The sequence below is a fragment of the Mycteria americana genome, chromosome 1 (assembly GCF_035582795.1).
Source record: "Mycteria americana isolate JAX WOST 10 ecotype Jacksonville Zoo and Gardens chromosome 1, USCA_MyAme_1.0, whole genome shotgun sequence".
In the NCBI taxonomy this organism is placed as follows: Eukaryota; Metazoa; Chordata; class Aves; order Ciconiiformes; family Ciconiidae; genus Mycteria; species Mycteria americana.
The window spans coordinates 50,901,994-50,916,689 of NC_134365.1; the positions used below are offsets into that span (position 1 = coordinate 50,901,994).

General features: G+C 39.0%; 1 protein-coding gene across 5 annotated transcripts in view; it reads right to left on the reverse strand.

Annotated features, from left to right (window-relative positions):
• Nucleotides 1–746: 746 nt before the first annotated feature.
• The window catches only part of EEA1 (early endosome antigen 1), a 78,634-nt gene continuing 64,684 nt past the window's right edge, over nucleotides 747–14,696 (reverse strand). For 3 of the 5 annotated variants that reach the window (XM_075496974.1, XM_075496983.1, XM_075496992.1), the window contains 7 exons: nucleotides 13,892–14,077; nucleotides 13,311–13,442; nucleotides 11,280–11,465; nucleotides 10,734–10,972; nucleotides 9,147–9,267; nucleotides 8,710–8,808; nucleotides 748–7,644 (listed from right to left, as the gene is read on the reverse strand). In XM_075496974.1, the coding sequence (XP_075353089.1) occupies nucleotides 7,522–7,644; nucleotides 8,710–8,808; nucleotides 9,147–9,267; nucleotides 10,734–10,972; nucleotides 11,280–11,465; nucleotides 13,311–13,442; nucleotides 13,892–14,077 (1,086 nt within the window). In that variant the 3' untranslated portion in view covers nucleotides 748–7,521. Of the gene's footprint in view, nucleotides 7,645–8,709; nucleotides 8,809–9,146; nucleotides 9,268–10,733; nucleotides 10,973–11,279; nucleotides 11,466–13,310; nucleotides 13,443–13,891; nucleotides 14,078–14,696 lie in introns of all 5 variants that reach the window. The other 2 variants (XM_075496965.1, XM_075496958.1) reach the window with 1 other exon arrangement.

Below are 14,696 nucleotides of genomic sequence, written 5' to 3' on the forward strand. Positions count from 1 at the left end.
AGGTCATAATTACATAGTACATTCAGTTAAACTAGAGATGCTACAGAACATAGAAAAAGAAAGAAAAGTGCAATGATGCCCCCTTTACTGGGATTTTTTTTTACCTGAGGTTCTTCACCACTTTATTAACAGCAGCTCTGTCATTATGCATTGTTTACACCCACTGCAGCCTTTAGAGTTCAAGTTCGCTTCACAAACCTGAGTGCTCCTTTTGCATTAAACCATTCAATACTTCACTGCTATCCCAGATCTGTGGTCCACATAGCAGAAGTGTGCTCCAGTTAATCACTTTATTTTTCCCTCTTTCTGAGGAAGAGACCCACAGAACAGCCTCAAACTGCTTGCCACAACACTCATGCAGGCTACTACCACAGAGGGAGGGTGCTCTCACCAGGTTAGCCTTGGCTAATCCCCTGACATTAGCCATAGTCAAGAGAGAAAGCAGCTGTGTGCAGTTACTGGGAATGGAAAAACTACTCTGAATTTAACCTGTGAAAAAACAGATTTGAAAACCACTCATTATCACTGCCTCCTCAGGAACGTGAAAGATTTTGTTGCAGCTCCCCAAGTCTAAGAAACTGGGAAAATAAAGCTTGTTCTTAGATGTGTGGCTTCCCAACTGTTCATTTGTAAAATGATATATCCCCCATTTCAAAGTAGCTTTGCTGTCTGAAATGGGGCAAGGTAGTTTTGAATGACAGAACTGGTCTATTAGAAAGGTCTAATTTATTTATTTTTATTGTCATTAATCATTCCTTTAACAGGTTAGAAAACAAAAATGACATTTCAATAACATTTCATCATAGTTTATACAGAACTGGTTGATGCATGGTGTCATCTTCTCATCCAAATCCACAGCCGCCTTCCAAACCGCAGAGTTTAGGAATTACAGTGCACGCTGGACTAAATTCTTTCACAATGTAAGGCACAACTACATGGTCACACGTAGTAAACACAAACACTGAAAATAGAACTTAAGAGAATCGAACTTCAATTAAAAAGAAACAAAACCAAAACACACTCATGCAAAAAATCTATCTACACCTACCAAGATGGTATGATCCAGTTTAAAAGAAGTGCAGTACTCTGTAGGTAAAACTGGAACGTAAGGCTATTGTAATACATTACCTCTAAATACTGGGTAAGAACTTAACTTTTTCCATTTATATTTTATACAATTATACAGAAATTAAGCTGTATGAGCAATATTCACATCTGCAATAATAAGCAGATCATTAAAATTCAGAAAATAGGCAAACAAGACAATGTAATTTGTGGCACGCTTCCATTACAGAATACCATTCATCAAGTTCATATCTCAAGTACTGAAGGAAAAAAAAAAAACTAAAAATTAATGGTACATTTGGTGAATGAGGCTATCTATAGCCAAATGACAAAGCTGCATACAAAATTGTTTTTACCTAGCAGACCGTGATTATGAAAGCTTGTGGTTATGATTTATTTCCTGTCCAGCAGCTAGAGTTTGCAAGATTGAAACTACAGAATTTAAAAGAATACAACAGAGTTTACAGTGACTTGAAACTATTGGATACTTTCAAACACATAAAAAAAAAAGAAGACTTAACTTTTTCCTTTTTGGTGATAAACTTTTGCAATTTTGGCATTCACTATAACTTTTACATAACATGACAGTGAGCAAACCTTATTAAACTTACCTAATATTTGAATTTCACGCTGAGAGGTAGTTTAAATTAAATCTTATGTAATGGCATCAAATGGTGGGGTTTTATGATTTTTTTTTTTGCCTTTTTTTTTTTCTTTTCTTACAAAAGTGACAAATCCTATACAAGCAGCATTTTGGACACATTACTATAAAAAGTTCTGGTATTTGCTAACCCAGCGAGACATTCTTTCAAACATCCCTTTTGTGCCAGGAATCAAGCTTTAGCGTGATACAGTGGAGTACTTTGCCATAAAGCCAACAGCAGGAGCCTGGACCTGCCAGCACTGGCCTGTTGACATATAACGAAGAACACTCTTTCCGAGCCCTCTTTACCCAAAAAAGGCAGGAAATACAGATGAACTTGTTTCAGTTTAGGAATAGGGGAAGGAAAAATTGGAAAACACGCCTACCAGGCTTCTGCTTTCATAGCAACGTTGATCCAAAAGGGTTAGCAGGGCTTCAGTAATCTTCAAATGAGCAGATACTCCTGTATCTGCTGCACAGTGAGTGCATAGTATGTGGTGAGCTACAGATAAAAGGCAGAGTTTATTACATTAACTAGTACCTATCCTCTTCATTATTGTGATCTTAAGTGGCACCTAATGTTCTCTCTAAAGATGCAAACCTCTTTATTCAGTGCCCCTTAAAAAAAAAAAAAAAAAAAAAAACACCAACCAAAATACCCCCAAAGCTGAGTTCTGTGGAGGGACTTTACTATGCAATTATTGCTGGTTTTGAAAAGTACACCACTTAGGGCTTTTGGAGAGGCTGTCGTTGAACAATAATTTTAAACTTATTCTAGAAGGGGTGCTGAGGTCAAGACTTCAAAAATTAAGAATAGGACAACTAGCAAGACCCTTGAAAATACATAAAATTCACATTTTCTCATTTTATAGTCTTAAAATGAAGCTCTACAAAGACAACGTGTGCGTGACTACATGGGTTTTGTTGTTACATGTGCTCTCAGATGATGATTGCATTTTTGGTACGAAGGAATTATGAGTGCAATTCTCCTTACATAGCAAGGGGCCAAATGTAATACAGTGAAAAGTCCAGCTGAAGATAAACCTTATGTCCATTGATTACAGTTAACACATGCAATGCAAATTATGCCATTCCACTTACTGTAGACTATATTCAGTTAGACAGCAAAAAGTGCGTAGTGCAAATGACAGTGTTGTTTCCTAGTCCTCCAAGAATATGAGAGTGGGACGGGTGGTTCTTGAGTAATTTATCAGTTTCAGCATACTCAAACCATGATATCATTCTTCTTGGCATAGTTTATATTCTGTTTGAACTTAAGCTCCAGCAGTTTCCTGTCTGCCACTGAGTACTGGTCATAATTGTTTTAAGTTTTGCAACAAGCATTTGTTCCCACTTTGCGTTTAACTGACATTTAACAATCCAGAAAAGTACTTGAGCTTTCCAGGTCCCTTCTTTAGGAATGTCACTTCTTTTAGATCTAGCATGAGAGGCTCAATTGTTCTTGCTAATGTAACACAAGGTTACTTCATGCTTCTGCTCCCAAATGCCTTCTTGCTTCACTAAGAAAGCTTTTCCAGTGAGGATTCATAAATAATCCTTATCGTCCCAAAACCAACAAAAATAGTTATTCATTGTTCTTGTGTACCTAGCGCTCCACACTCCGTGGCAACTTGGTTACCTGACACCTTCCAAAAACAGAGGAAAAAGCCCACACTATCCTAGAGCCTCGCACTCTTGTGCCAGAGAGTGAAGCCAGCTGAAAAATGAGATCCCTCTAAACCTCTTGCCTCTGTTGGAACCTGCAGCAGAAAATTCCTTTTGTCTCTTCATCTGCAGACAGCAACTTTTCCTACTGTGACTCGTTAATTTTATCCTCTTTGTTCAACCTTTGCAGAAAGGGGAGGATTACTGGAGGGAAGGAATACGTGGGGAAAAGAAATAAATAACAGTGCAGCACAGCCAGCTAAGATCAAAAGCCTGCCGCTGACCTCTGCAACGCTACCTGCCTCCAGAGGGCTTGCAGGATGGAAGTATGAAGTATGTATTGCTGACATGAGGCCGGACTAGAACAGTAGGATTTGGCGCTTTGGAGGCAACAACACAAGGGATTGTGGCTCTTTGACTGGGAAGAGAGGTGAAGTCTCCAGGAAGCTAAAGAACCTCTTCCCCACCCTTAACAAGACTATCCTTCACACTTTTCCGATTGCCTGCGTAGCTTGTTTCAGCCCACGTAGCAGCTGGTCTCTTATATTCTGCTCCCCCAGCAATTCTCAATGTGGATGGAGTGTCCTGCAGAGGGGACAGTTTCAGGAACAAACCCCAGACTTCACTGTCCCATTCCTGATGCCATGGTAATAGTAATTAAAGGCAACTTGAGGATCCTACACATGTACTGGTTCGAGCACTGGTTTTACCATTAATTCCATCTTTTGCTCTATAGTGGCCTCTCCTCAGGGAACCCGAGCAATCTGGTTCTTGCTAGAGGCTGTTAAAACACATCATTGTGCATCCTCCGGTTCCAAGGCTCTAGTCTCTTCTGCCATTTTATTAAGTTTTTCCCTCCGCTCCTGCACACACTCTGTTCCTGAAAAATCAGTGCATTAAACTATTTTATCTGGAATCCTTTAACTCAGTGTGGTGAAAGTTACCAGGCTTTTTACTAGGTTTTCCTATTATTTATATTTTAAAGCAGTGCAACAAAAACCCCACATTCCTACTGAAACATGCCCATCAAAACAGTCAGACTCTGCAAGCAGATTTATAAATACAAAGCTTTTCACCCTTCCAGTTTCCCTTATTATGTATCTCATAGGTCATTTTACTGAGCTTCAGCACAATTTCCAACCTGGCAGTGAGACCAAGAGCATTATAGGGTCTATTATACCATCAACTTGTCAACAAATACAGACCAGCACTAAGAATCATAAGCACAACAGAAGGAGCATAAGATTTAGCAACAGGGTCATAAATTTACTCCAGTGAAAAGCTGTAGAAATCCTGACCTATTGCTGCAGACTCAAAGCTCAAGCATGAAAGCTTCTACCCCACCACTGTTCCTCCAGATTTTAACAACCCGTCTTTCTACAAATGTGTATTTGAAAAGCATTTCCATCCCCTTGAAAAGTTGGTCATATAAACTGGTCAGCAAAAAGCAACCTTCAGAAATCAAAGTTTTGCCCCTGAAGCTGAGGAGCTCCAGACCGAGGTCTGATCTGTGGCCAACCAACCGCACTGCTTCAGCAGCCAGCTGAATGAGGTGACTCTGCTTGTCTTTACACAGAGGCATCCCAAAAGGCTGAATTAAGAACAACCCTACAAGAGCTTCTATCACTTCCTCTTTACTGCAGAGCTCTCTCCTCAGCTTTCACATGTTCCCATTCAAAAGCAAAATGCCTGAACACAAGTGAGTCTTTTAACCATTTTCCTAGCTCCCCCTGAGAGATTTCCATCTTCCTCTGTCTCGTGCATTTTGTCCTTGTGCAGTCGTAGGAAGCTTCTCTCTTCCCTCTCAAAACCCCTTCTGCTCCACGTGGTCGTCCTTCACCCTGAGAGCAGCACGAGGCTCTGTGTGTTGCACAACAGGGCAGAGCGCATCTGGCCTGGAGCACGACTGTCACATCTTTACTTTTCCCACATTTCTGAAGTCACATGTCGGACAAAGAAAGGCTCGAAAACAAACTCTTCGGATTCTCTCAATAAATAAATAAGCAGAAAAAAAATTCCCAGAGGCAGAGATTCTGTTCATATTTTCTATTCAAAAGATTCTTATGCCAAACACTTACACTGGCGAGGAGAAACAGCAAGTCCAGAGGCTCTGTTCAAATGGAATTGTTGCAGCAAATGTTTCTTTTGAGCAAGCAACTTTCAAGTTCGAACCAGAAAAGCAAGTCAGTATTTCACATAAACCACGGTTGTATCCCAAACCCTTTTACAGCGAGGAGAACCAGTTACATAATTCAGCTGGCTTTTGGGAATAAGAATTTAATTTAAAAAAAAAACTGCTTGAGGAAGACTCCTTGAGGCCGCAAATGTAGAACTAGACAGGTAAGCTAAGAAGAGATATGAAATATATAGATCACTACTTCTCCAGAAGAGGGATTAAGAAGTTTTTTCACTTGAGAGTTAATCAGGACTAGACATTTTTCATAAAAGAGACTCTTCTTCATTCACATAGAGAGCTGTCAAATAGACAGAAGCAAACAAACCTGCCTAACGATGACAAAGTTTCCACCATTGTGACAGAATTTGATTCCTTACCTCGGGCAAGAAGTAGAGGAATTCAGTCAGGACACAGTCCTTTTCTCTCAACAGTTGGCAAAATTTTGTAAGACACAGAAGGGCTTGGGGTGTGGGGAATTTATCAGAGTATTTAAGACAAAGTGTGCCTAAATATCAGAAGGCATAACCCCCGCTCAGAAGAAATAACCCTAATTGTTTTGAAATACCAGATACAAAGGGAAGAAAAGTTAGAGACAGGCAGGCAAGAACAAACAGGTGTAAATAAAATCACAACAAAAAAGAAGTTTGGGGCCTACATGAACTCTACAAGAAACCTCTGCTGCAAGTACAGAAAAGAACATATGAATACATATCTAAAGACATATATATTGGCCTCTTATTTAGAGCTGTTTGGCTTGTAACTAAGCCAGTAGCAGGAGATTCACACCTCCATTCTGAGCAGACTAAATCATATAACTAACTTAAATATTTAAGACCGCCTGGTAATGGGGGTCAGATGGAGCAATGGAAAACTGAGGTTTGTTAGGTGTAGCAGGATTCCAGCTTCTTCCACCAAAAGCTGAGGGAAGGGACAGAAGAAAAGGTCAGATAAACTGCAATCTCAAAAAAGACTTTTTCTTAGTAGGATACCTAGCGTGGAACGTCTGGGTGTCCCTTAGAGCCACAGGGACCTCTCAGGGCTTCCAGGGTACAGGAAGGGGGAGAGATGAGCTACAGGCTACTACCAGTATTGTTTGTTTGCTTTTTAAAACCCACATATAAGGGTTTCTGGAATATTAAAATCCATCAACCGCATATGTAAAAGTGAATCAATCAATACGGGATGGAATATTGTAATGCATCATGTAATAGTCATACAATGCCAGCTAAACTTTGTCTCATCATTTGTTCACACATAGTCTCTCTCAGACACACATACACACACACACACACAAACTATGCATTACAGTATGTGTAAAGATGTTCCAGTATCCAAGTGCTGTAGTTGGATAAGGACTCGGGTGCTGATACTACAACAAATTCTAAGTGGGCAAATAAAACTGAGTTGGAGTCGAGTCCAGCTGTTACCCTCACTGTGGAGTTTGAACTTTAAAGAGAAAAGTCCAAGAACGAGAGATAGAAAGAAAACAAAATCACAAGGGGTTATAAAGAACATCAGATATGCAAATGCAACAATTAGTTATGCTTTTACAGCAACATTTGATACATAAAATCCTCACAAGTTTTTGCATCTTCCTTTTTCTTTGAAGGAAACAAGAATAAACTGCAATATCACATAAACGCTGTTTCTCTTGAACAAAAAAATAAAAGATAAAAAAATACATTGTTACTCCTCTGTTTAAACTTTATTTACAAATAACTGGGTATTTCTAATCTAGACATAGAAGCTCTTTCCAGGATAAATGGCAATAAGCTATGGATGATCTAAGCCCATGTCTCACAAAAAATACAATAGTTTTACTTGGTATTAATAAACATTTTAAAATATACTAAATTTTGCCAAGTGTTACAATCATTGTCCAAACTGAATAGTAGTCTGAGTGCTGAACAAAGTGCATCAACAGAAATTATAAATTTTAGTGTAACATTTCTTTGTCACTCACGATAGCCAGTTATCCTTGCAAGTCATTAAAGCAAGTATCACAGACTCGGACAGGCTTCTTAGAAGAAGGAGTTAAGGCATTCTTTGCTGAGCACTCGGCACAAAAGATATTTCCACACTGTCTACAGTGATGCTGTGAAAGAGAAGAAACATACATGCTGAACATAATGACAGGGCATCGATCGCTAATAGCGATCACTATCATGTCAACTCTCATGTTTCAGAAGTTAGTTTGAATTTTTAAATAGTAGTTACATAGCACACAGACAGGCATAGGAGTAAATCCTTTCTAAAGGGTATAGGAGTAAAATATTCAGAAGTGCTTCACTGAGTCAGGAGACTATACCAGTTTCAGAAATGAACTGGTTGAAGTTCACCCTCCTCTTGAATTTCTCCGCTTGAACTTGTTCTGGTCACATAAAACATGTTCTTCTTACATGTAACTACCTGCTTTCACATTGAGAAGTATCCTTGAATCAAAGGATCCAGCAGTCTTTGTTCAAAGACTACCCAAAGAACATCACTGAAATAATGCAGGACAGGAAGAGCCACCTAAGACCAAGTCAGAAAGCACTGCAAAATGAACCTCATGAATATCCCTCATCTACTTCATTGCCAAATCAGTTCTTGGAGGGATGATAATCTCTGGATGAAGGGTAGACCCTGCCAGTTGAGGGATGGTAACATCTTAGCTGACTACAGCTGTTTTTACAAAGAAGGTCTGACTACAGACCTAAAACACATCCAGTTGTTTCTTCTGTTCCATGTCTAGTTAGTGTTTAGAAATATAAAGTCACAAAGCACTAGATCATATTGATGCCTCATATTTTCACATATGTCTAATTTCAACAAATTTACATTCCTTTTATACCTGTAAACCCAGTTCAGACTGGTTATAGATAAGTTTACTCTAAACACCCTTACAACAGTGTAATTTTGCTTGCTCGCTTAGGGGATTGAACTATTTTAACACTGTTTATAAACTGATACTGTTAAAATGGCAAAAGAATCATGAATTAAGTAAGCTCCACAAACTTTATTTTTAATATTTAGGGCACTGCAAGCAGTAACTGTATTCTGAGATGTCCTGAGTATCACAGCACTATTAAGGCTGTTTTCTGAAGTTTGTATCCCATCTAAGAGTTTGAAAACCATAGAAAAATAAAATCCCCACAGACACACAGTAAAACACACCTACCCTTCTCACTGTCACCGAAAAGCCTTTTCCACAGGCCATACAATTCTGTACCTCATTGTCTTCTGCCCACTTCCTGTTGAGAGCTTGGGTGTGTTTGATCTATATAGAAGATATAAAACAGGGGTTTTTTAAATGCATGTCTAATTTCAACTAATTTCCTCTATTTTCACTGCACACCTACCCAGTGTGGTACAAAAGCACCAACTCTGCCACGATACTGAGAGCTTATGTTTGTTCAGAGAGAAAATCTTCCAAGTTTCAACACTATGAGCAGATTTAAGAACCCACAGACAGCAATATGGCCCTCGTACACCACAAGCAAAACATCTTAATCACTCTGGAAAGGCAACCCACCACCAATCTGACACAAACCTGAAATTCTCATAAGTTCCCACACAGAGACTCAACAGGTTTAATTGCCTCAAATCAAATTATACCTGTAATGACTGGTTTTCTCGGCCAAGTTCCTGCATTGCAGCAGTAGTGTTGTCCAGCTTTTTCTTCATTTCTACAAGTTTGGCTTGAAGCTTTTCAATTTCTCCCTCACTTTTTATACACCTGAGGAAAAATAGTAAATAGTCAGCTCAAGGCATATAAGGCAATGTATACTGCCTCCTTTGGGCAGGTTGTCATGTCTAAGTTACTCTCATAAAATCCAGCCAAAAATATCCCTGCTGTGAAGAGTTCTTGGATGCCTTGACTGGAAAAATGTCCTGTTGTAACAATCAGTTTAAGATTATCTGGCATTGCTCCCACATATCTGTGGCTTTTTAATACCTGGAATTACTCCCAAAACCAGGGACAGTACCGAATGCAGTCCATCAACAGCAAGCCCCCATAAGTACACCTGTGCAACAGGACACTCTCACAAACCAGCTGCAGCAGATCAGGTCAGACAACGGAGCAGAAAAGAAACCTTCTTCTTTTAGCAAGGTCACCTCCCATCAGCTGAAATTCAGTTAACTGTTGAAAGCCAAATTTCAAAGGGTGTTTTTCTGCCAAGCTGTAAACGGCTACTGGATGAGTTCAGCACAGTATGGCAAGGAATTGCCAAAGAAAGAGGATCTCACTTGAATTGATCCCATCCTTTCCCAAGGTCTACTGCTCAAAAAACAAATCAGGAAGCTTGACAGTACTGAAAAAAGTTTTCCACTTTGCCTTCACCAAACATGTCCGGAAATAAGGACGATGAGAGTTTCCTGTCTCACAGGTGTTTCTTCTACCCTTGTAATCATTGCTTTCAGGTAACTCCTGCTGCCTTGCATGCCTCCTGCTGCCTGAAGGAAAGGCACTCTGCTTACCTAAGATTTAAATACATTGTAGAGACAATAGCAGAACTGGAGGAAAGAAGACCGTAGGTTTTCAGGAGGAAGAAAATGACTCTTGTGTGAACCTTAGCCTATCTAATCCAATTACACGTTCAATCTCCTAACGTTGAGCAGTGGGTATACCTAGAAGTCCCTAAGCAAATTCTGTGTTACTGGAGGCACTAAGGAGTCTCTTCCAGGCTTCTGGATGACTAGTGCATCTACTCTGACTGAATCAAGGCCTCAGAGTGACGGAGAAGGATAGTTAACTCAGGTAAGAGAAGCTCTCTCTGCCAGGCCTTGCAAGCTTCACACAACTGATGAGATGAGAAGCCACAGCCTACACACCTCAAAGTTCAGAGTAGCCCAATGGATTTAGAAGGTTCTTACAGCTGGGCATAAATCTTCGAGCACAAGCACAGAGCTGTGGCTTTGTTGATAAGTAAGGTCCTGATAAGCCTGCCTGATTTTCTACAAAACGATCACCCTGTCAAAGCCCACAAAGAGCACAGTTGTTCCCAACTCCCCTTGCTGTGCTTTGGCAGGGACGACAGAAGGTTGCACTCTGGAAACTGCACCCACAGCCCAGGCACTATGAACAAACACAGATTTAAATAAAGCATGCATAGAGAATCCTGAATCAATTGAAACAAGTTTTCAGCGTGAGGCTATCCATTTCCCAAACTATGCTTCCACATCGTCATGACCACAGCTTACCTCTCCAGCAACGCTCTTCTCTCATCCTGATTATTCTGCACTGTTGCTTCCAAGACAGCAATATCCCCACGTAAATCGTCCGTCTGTTTCTCTAGCTCGCTCACTCGCCTCTGACTGCTTTGCCACTCTTTCTTCATGGTAGCCAGGTTTTCATTCAGAGCTGTGACCTGCATGGTGAGCTTGGTCTCCTTTTCCTCATGCTTCCGGTTTTCTTCTTCTTTCTCTTTTTTCTCTGTGTGCTAAGAAAACAATGGAACAATGAAAAACAATCTTCCAAGTATTCTTTTCCTATTCCCCACATTTAATTGAGGCAAAGAATCTTACTGTATTAGAATCACTACTTTTAATCAACAAACTCTGTTCGACAAGGCTGTCATCCCACTGAATTTTCCTACACCATTAAATGCTTCAAAGATTTCTGACCTCGTCATTTAAAAAATGAATGTAATGTGAAACTAAAGTCAACTCTCTGCTTCCTCTCTGTCCCTGAAAGAATCCAAAGGCGTGTTCACAAAACAACAGTCTTACACTCTTTAACATACTAACCAGTTTAGCTTCAATTTCAGCACATTCTTTCTTCAGTTCCTCTTCTCTGTCTTTCAGCTGATCTTTGACAGCTTGGTGGGTTTTTTTCTCCTGTTCCAGAGCTGAATTCATATTATCTATTTTGCCCTGCAGCTCTAATTTCTGTTGAATCAATAGCTGTTTTGCATCCTTGAGATTTGCCACCTCCTGTTAGGATACAGAGCTCAAAGTTAAAGTAGTAACATTGAAAGTGTAAATAATTTAAATTCAAAAATACTGTAATTCTTTCCAAGGAGAGGACAGCAATAATTTTTAGTTTTATCACTGGAAGAAAGGATGATTTTATAGCACAAAGCATCAGTGATTTTCATGATCAAAGATTTTAAACTTATACCTATATTATGAACAACATTCCATTTTAAAATAAATTTAATGTGTGTTTCTACTGAAGTAGTTGAAGGTCTGTTGGATTATTTTCTACAGTTCCTTGAAAAGATACGTCCATCGTAATTTTCTAGCTCTGCTCTAAAGTTTAGTTCTCATTGTTCTCTGGTTGCAGTAATGAGGTTAAAAGTGCCGTAAGGACAATGTAAAAAACAAACACTGATCGAAGAAGGCTAGTTTCTATTAGTCTTAAATGTATAAATAATTACCCTATGTTTTAAGCAAGTAAGATGATACATTTGGTTTTAAATATTAGTTTTACTTGTTCTTCTGTAATAAAACATAAAAACTCCTGAAGTAGAAGAGTTAGTTAAATTTATAGGAATCATTTTCCTTAAAATTACACAGCCAAGCATGCAGGTACTAACAGACTAATAGGGGTTGCCAGTTTCCATAAATCAAAATTTGCATCACAAATTAAAACCAAACCAAAGACAGTGAGAGAACTTATCCTCTCTATAGGGGGATACCCTATAGATGTGTATCTATCCATTCCTTGCTAGGACATGGGAAACAGAGTATAAGCCTTTAGGACACAAATTCTGTTTTAGTCTGATTGCTTGTAGGGAGACCAAGAGATGAATATTAAGCTGCCATCGGTGTGCACACATTTTATATAAGTCTTTAGAAATTTTCTTCTTTAGAATAGAGATTTTAGGAATGACAAGAATTATAACCTTTCCCCAAAATCCAACAAAGTACTGGGCATAGATTGCTTGACACAAACAAAGTACAGACTTCTATCTAAAAATAAGAGACCAATTTCTTAACACTGGAGAACAAAAGAACATCTGAAACTCGTAAGATATCACGTTACTTTCTTTTTATCAGCATATAGGTACTGCACCTTCATTTATACTTGTGCAGCAACTTAAACCCTGTGTGCTTAACAGATGCAAATGTAACTACTAATAGTGTAATATGGAAAACACAAACTACAGCCTTTTAGGAATGTTTGTTTCTACAGAGACTAAAAGATGAAATACGTAGAACGTGGCGAGAAATAGTTTGTTTTACCGAAGACTAAAAATTACTAAATTAAAGCCTCCAAACTTTTACCCTTTAGAGAGCTCATTTGATTGTTATGATTTTGGAAGAGAGTTAGTCTTTTACGAGGCTCCTGACATTGTTTCTTCCCCGACCGTGACTTTTTAAGACATTTTAAGAAACCACAATACATCAAGGGAGTTTCAACTCTACCACGCATCCTTGAGAAGTACCAGATGTGCATAGAATATCTGGGAAACTTCACATTCATGACACTTTTGGACATCTTTCTGCACTTCAGAATAGTCAAGCAAGGGTATGCACAGTGAATCTACGGTGGAACAGAAGAAAAGCCAGGACATACAACCCATCCTGAAGCTAAGACAAGTTATATGGTCCACTGGCCAAGAACACTCCACACCAGCGCTCCAGGATTATCACTAATCAAGTCAGCATTGCTCAGGAACCTCAGTGGGATCTGTGCTTTGGTTCCCTTACCTGTAAATACCAATATTTACAGCAACCATCTTTGCAAAGCCATTCCAGATAACATCTACTGAGTAGGCACATATTTCTTATCAGATAACCAACGACATGAAGACTCAGTTTGTCTCAATATACCTTCTCAAATTCTTGCTTGCAGGCTCTAAGCTCTTCACCCAGCTTGGCATTTTCTTTTTCAAGTCTACTCCTTATTTCCTGGAGCTCTGTTGTTTTACATTTTTCATTAGCCAAGTCTTTTTCTTTCAAAATCTTGAAGAGAAATAAAAAGTGGTAGAAAAGTTACTTCTTCCAAGTTCACAAAATAAAAAAAAAACAAGCTAACAAAAAACATCCAGGGCCCAAAACCTACTTGGAGGCTTTGTAATTAAGGGGAAACAACTGCCACATATTTCTATCCACAGTTCGTAGTGCAAACAATTAGCAGCATGTTTGCAGTTTTAGATTTAAAACTAGTTAACGTTTTTTCCACCGTCTAGCCACTTAGAACAAATTAACAGCCTATTTTGAACCAAATTCTCTTAAACTGTCTTTTAAAAGTCTTTGCACCAGAGGTTCACTAAAACTGCCATTGCTATGCACTACAACAGTGCTATGCCCCCAAAATACCCCTTGTTTAGAGATATAACAGAAATTAATAAAGGGTGCCTGCGTGGGGTGGATATGTCTCTGTGAAGATTTCGAAAGACAGAGGCATTCACCCTGTCATTCTGAAGATCCTGTAACATTTTGGTCTTCTCGCCCAGCTGCTGCTCCTTCTTTGATGCATCCTGCTCCAGTGTAGACTTTGCTTTCTTCAGTTCCTGAATCTGCTGATTACTGCTAGCAATTCGATTTCTGCTGGAAACTAATTCTTCTTGAGCTAGAGCAAGTTTTTCTTCTGTGGACTAATTACAAAGAGAGTTCTGCAAATTATCTGTCAGTGTAAGAGCTTCAGATACTCAACAGTCACTTAAACATTTTCCACATGGAAAAATCGTTATGTAGCATGCAACATTCAGCTTCAAATTTTGACAAAGCATAGTTACAGAAACTTCTAGGTTATGAGGTTACCCTAAGTAAAAAGAAACTACCCTAGTACCATTTCCAGCAGCAATACCTTACTGTACGTATTCCAGCTTGCATCCTTCCATAGAGAAAAGGCGAAAACATACAAAAGGACAGAAAAGGAAAGGTGACTGAAGAAAAGAGAATGAACTTGAATTTGCTCACAAATTTATTTTATTCTCTGGGCAAACCAACTGTTCTATAACTCTAGACAGCTGTTACTGAAGAGGCAGTGAAGCTATACTGTGAAGATTTTAAGTCATTCAATGCTATTTTTTACCAATGACTTAATGAATCTAGTGCTAGGACAATTGTAAAATTTTTGAAAATCCTAAAGTGAAATGTACAACCTAAATGCTAATATCAGGACAAAACGTTTCACAGCCTCAGCTGCATCAGCATTTTAAACACAAAATTTAAACTTCCATTCACAATCTACTAATTTGCCTCCAACTCTTC